Below are 5,266 nucleotides of genomic sequence, written 5' to 3'. Positions count from 1 at the left end.
ACACACATTATACTAACTAATTAATAATTATTTAAAATTAGCTGATTAAAAATTATTTACCTATACTCTTCCATACCATAAATATTTTCTATTGAGAAGGAACAACAATTAACCAAGACTTCATAGTTCGTTCATCTTCTCTTATCACATTTTCATTGCTTCCCCAAACTGAAGCAAAATTTTATTTCTATACATTAAAATGTAACTCAAAACTAAAAACATAAACACAATATAACAGATCTAAATAAGCAGAGGAGCTTTCGATTAATAGGACGAAAGACTGCATTAAAAACCATATAAAATTAATTAACATCACTTGCAGGAACAACCATGAGAAACAAGGAACAATTTCTCGGTTGCAAAAAAAGGCCACATGTGCCAGGTTTTCAGTTATGGACTTTTATATACAAAAGAAAAAACCGTAAGGTTATGATCGTCATCGCCTTCATCTTCAAGGTCAACAAATCCAAATCCTCGTGTTAGCTTCTACTCACTCATCTCCCTCTCTCTTTTTAACACGTAACAACTCTGAGAGAGTGGTTCTTCTGGTTCGTCTTTTTTTTTCATTTTTTTAACCTAATAAGCAAAAATTAAGAAAATGGCGAAAATTTTGGTCTCTGAACGAAAAAGAGAGAACGCCAAAACGGTGCCGTATCAAGCGACCTCAGGAGGAGGAGCGATGTTGAGGTCGAGATCCAACAGTCCCTTACGTGGCACGCCCTCGTAGTCCACCACGGAGGAAGAGTCGGAGTCGCTGCACGCGCCGCCTATGAAACACATCTCGCGGCGGCTCACGTTCTCCGCCGCACGCGCGAACGCGTCAAAGAACATAACAGGACGTGACGCCGGGAACGCCATGACGGCGGAAGCGGAGGCGGACGAAAACGGCTTCAGCGTGAGTTCTAGCTGCGGATGCGGCTGCGGCTGCGCCGACGGTGGCGGCGGCGGCGGCGAAGACGAATCGAGCGTGCTACTCTGGCTAGGGCTACGCGCGGCGTTGCTGTTGTTAATGTTAACGAAGCTGTTGCTGTTGTTAAGAAGCTCCGCCGGAGTCGGAAAATTGGTCTTAGCCTTGGCGCCACGGAACTCCCTTGCGGCGGCGTCGTAGGCACGCGCCGCCTCCTCCGCTGTATCAAAAGTTCCAAGCCAGACGCGCGTCTTCTTGCCAGGGTCGCGGATCTCGGCAGCGTAACGTCCCCATGGGCGTTTCCTAACGCCTCTGTAACGGATCTCTTTGGCGTTGTGTGCGGTGAGATTGGGTCCGTTAAGTGCGGTCGCTCTGTCCCTTGGAGCCATCGGTTTCTTGTTTTTCTGTTAAGATTCAAACGTAAACGTAACAGAAAAGAAGAAAGTGTGAGAAGTGGTTGCGGTGGAGGGGGTTTGTGATTGTGTGTCGGGATTGAGACAATGTCTGAAGGAAGCGATGGGGTTGTGGGTAGTTTTATAGCAGAATGTGTAGAGAGAGAAAAGCAAGAGAGAGAAAGTAGTGTGTTATGCGTGCGTGTATAGTAAATAAAAAAAGCTAAAGCTACGCTCCTTTTAGGCGATTGTTGCTTACACAAACGTGGCTTCCGTAACACAAACCACTTTTGTTTGTTTCATGCCTGCATTCCACTCACCTCCTGCCACCTTAGTGGAGTCATTTAACACTTTTCTTTTGTTTCATCCCTTTGGGTCTTACTATACCGGTATACCGACACCTTCTTTGGCTGCGAAAATCAAATTAGTCAATAAATCAATAAAATTACTGATTAATTGATTTAATTAGAATTTAATAAAATAATAAATAAATTTATTAAAAATTTAATATATAATTTTAAATGTATAAATTTAATAATATTTAATTTAATATTAAAAATTTATAAGTAACTTTAAATATTAATATTTATAACTAAAAATAATTAAAACACATACAATAATAAATACATAATGTTTTATTATCAAAAAAATATTAATAAATAAATTTTTAATTAAACATGAAAAATTAGGTCAAATTTTACAAAATTCTATTAAACAGATATATATGGTGACTAACTTTTAATAAAATCACAAGTATAAATTCAACAGAAATAAAAAATAAAGTTTTTAACTTAATTAGAACCTATTCATAACTTATTAATTTTGTCATTGATACTATAGTATTTTAACTCCACCAACCACGACCACACACACGAAAAAAAGAGTAGCGAAAACACACCACACAGAGAAAAGAGGGTCATTCTTTAGTATAGAAATCGTATAATAATAAGTTGCATTTTGAAATAAATTCAGTTCAAGATAAAAATTAAGTTCAAACTCTCATATTCAAGATAAAAATTTTCACGCTTTCAAATTACCACAAACAGGAAAAATGACATTAGTGAAGCCAGTAAGACCAACATTATTCCATTCACTGAATCATGAAACTCAAAAATAATATTAGCTAGACCTATTCAGCTAAAAAGAACACTAAATACAACAACACAGATTCTTATCTTAAACGCAACATGAACAATTTTAGTTTAGAAAAAGGTTAATATCACCTAAAGTACGAAAAGTAGAATTCAAAATTTTTTTTTTCTTTTCACAATGAAGCACGCATATATTCCTCTCTTAAATGTAAACGAAACAACAGATTCCAATCCAAATGAACAGAATTCAAAGTTTCTAGTTCCGAAAAATAAACTCTGCTAAATCAGAAAGGAGAGTAAAAAAATCGAAGAGGCGAAACTTGTCGAGCAAGAAATTAGAGAAGAGGTGGCTATTGGTGAGGTAATGGTTGCAGCAAGGGCAATCGCTCTTGTTGCGGAGGTGAGTGATGATGCACATGTAGCAAAAGCTGTGTCCACGATGGCAGAAATAGAGGTCGGCGCCAATAGTGGTAGAGATGATGGAGACGTTTTTTCTGTCGTTAGAGACTTGTAGGAAATTAGGGTTGGAACTTGGAAGGGAGAGGGAGAAAGAGGCGTTCTCGAGGCTAGGTTTGGGAATTGACTGAGTTAGTGACTTAGGATTTTTTTTTTTTTTTTTCTGGCATCAAAACGACACTATTTCTGAACTTGGATTACAAAATCGGACTTTTAAAAAGTCCGACCACTTCGGCCAATTAACCATCAGTCTGACTAGTTTTTAAACTAATTTTTTACAGGACAGTTTTGGAGCCAACCAGCCGACTAAATGACCAATTTCTGATTATTTTAGTCAAATCGACCGGTCCGATTTTTTAAACCTTGCATCTTTCTGCTCTTCATTTTTTTTTCAATTCTGAATTTAGTATTATGTCTTTAATTCTTTTAGAAAGAAAAATATGAAAATTATTTTTAGAATAAATGACCATTTGTACCTATAAAAGATGAAAACGTTGACATATGTACCCACACTAAATTGAAATTACACTTCTACCCACGTAAGATGCTTTTCGTGTAACAAAAGTACCCTACGTGGCACTCCAACTCTCTAAAGATAGGGTACTTTTATCACACGGAAGGCATCTTGCGTGGATACAAATTTAGTTTCGATTTAGTGTGGGTACATATGTCAACGTTTTCATCTTTTATGGGTACAAATAGTCATTTATTCATTATTTTTATTATGGTTAATTTTATCATTTTCTTTTGTTCTCTTATTTTCTTTTCTCTTTTATTAGATAAATATTTTTTCTAGCTCGATAACATTCAAGATAATTCTAATGTATTTAACTATCTATTTATAAATGGACTTTTAGTATTAAATTACTCAATTTTTTACGCATAATTATTAATTTCCTAATAACTAAATGTATTATTTTTATTTTTCTTAAAAAATCTCTTACATATTTTTTAATTTTGTCAACAAATATCTTAAGATTACCAATTAAGATACAAATATATTTAAATCCGTTTACTAAAAATAATAAAAAATTACTTATAATAATCTTAAATAATTCTAATTTCAATAAGGATTTTAAAGACATTAATTAAATAAAATCCAAATAATAAGTGTCTCACGCAGCACATCATCATCAAAATCCTAAGGAAAATAGTATAGGCTATAGAGTCTTAAGCTGGCTGGTCGTTAGAGTGGCAAAACGAAAAGTGAAACTTTAGAACCTCAAATAAGGAATTCCGAACTTCCAAATTTGCATCTAATAAAAAATATGCTTGTCCTATTTTTGTTTTGTTCCATTTACGTCAAACTCAATTTAATTTCACATACTACTTAAGAAACGTCGCATTTCGAAATTAAATTGAGGTAAGCACTTCTAACTACATAATCCAATAGAATATGTTTATTGTGCTAAACATCCTCTCATCCGATCCGAAGCTGAAAATCAAAACCAGAACGCACTTTTTACTTTTGGTGTATGATAATTTTTCATTTGAAGAGCAAACATACATGGTGGTATATTTGCTAGAAGAAAAAAAGGGGAGGGGTAAAGAGCATATCCACTAAAGAAGAAAAAATAGTTACACATGCTACAAAAGAGTGGTCCACACTTCACACTATACAGCCCACAGGATTAGGCGCAGACGCAGAGAGCGACCGGGAAAAGAAAGAAGAACAACGCGTACGAACACGCTCCCCACACGTGGCTGGTCCTCAACAAATCAAACAAAAACAGTAACGTTAGCTCCACTCATTAAAATAAAATGAATAAAAAAACGAAATCACCAGTAGTAGTATTAATCCCCAAAAAACAAAACGAAAAAAAAAAAAAAAGAAAAGAGGAGAAAAGAGCACGGTCAACGAGGTTGGGTTGACTGCACTGTTACGCGCAGCAACGTTTTAACACACATAGCATGGTTCCCATATTTGTTTACACTTTTCGACGATAAAGCGCCGCGCCGCCCCAGCGAGAGCGCGTTGGTGGAGGGTCCCGCCACGAACAATAATTATTGCGATTGTGGACCAACATGGCCACGTGGGGTGATGTAGCTTAGACACGTATAGAGAACAAAAAAGATTTGCATTTGAGGAGGCGGCGTGTCCCCACTTAACCGCCGTTTGGTTGTTGCTGTTGATGTGCTGAGCGACGGCGGTTTGAGTTAACGGAACGTGTGAGTGTTTTTCAAATTCTATTTTTTTTGTGATGATTGTTTGGGAGACAATTGTCGGCACACTCCAGCTCGGCGCCGCGTGAGATGAAGTTTGGGATCGAAGGGTGGAGAAGAGTTTGTGGATAGGATGATGACACGTGGCACTTTGGATACCTGGCGGGAGACACGCATAGATATAGCCGCCCCCTTGACCCGTCATGGATGGTATTTAAGTACTGCCGTCCTTACTTTTCTCTTCCACTTCCACCGTA

At 36.9% G+C, this 5,266-nt stretch overlaps 1 protein-coding gene across 1 annotated transcript; it reads right to left on the bottom strand.

The window, feature by feature from the left end:
* Positions 1-258: 258 nt before the first annotated feature.
* On the bottom strand, positions 259-1,649 carry LOC112769286 (ethylene-responsive transcription factor 4). The gene has a single exon (XM_025813753.3). It carries the CDS (start codon positions 1,294-1,296, stop codon positions 655-657), a length of 642 nt encoding a protein of 213 aa, XP_025669538.1. The 5' UTR covers positions 1,297-1,649; the 3' UTR covers positions 259-654.
* Between the last annotated feature and the right edge of the window lie 3,617 nt (positions 1,650-5,266).

This window comes from Arachis hypogaea, chromosome 18 (genome assembly GCF_003086295.3).
Source record: "Arachis hypogaea cultivar Tifrunner chromosome 18, arahy.Tifrunner.gnm2.J5K5, whole genome shotgun sequence".
NCBI classification, from domain to species: domain Eukaryota; kingdom Viridiplantae; phylum Streptophyta; class Magnoliopsida; order Fabales; family Fabaceae; genus Arachis; species Arachis hypogaea.
Note: the sequence above shows the minus strand (reverse complement) of the source record. Positions and strands in the feature narration are given on the sequence as shown.

What these genes read in the sequence shown, in the direction of transcription:
- LOC112769286 (XM_025813753.3), bottom strand. Translation starts at nt 1,296, where the DNA reads ATGGCTCCAAGGGACAGAGCGACCGCACTTAACGGACCCAATCTCACC.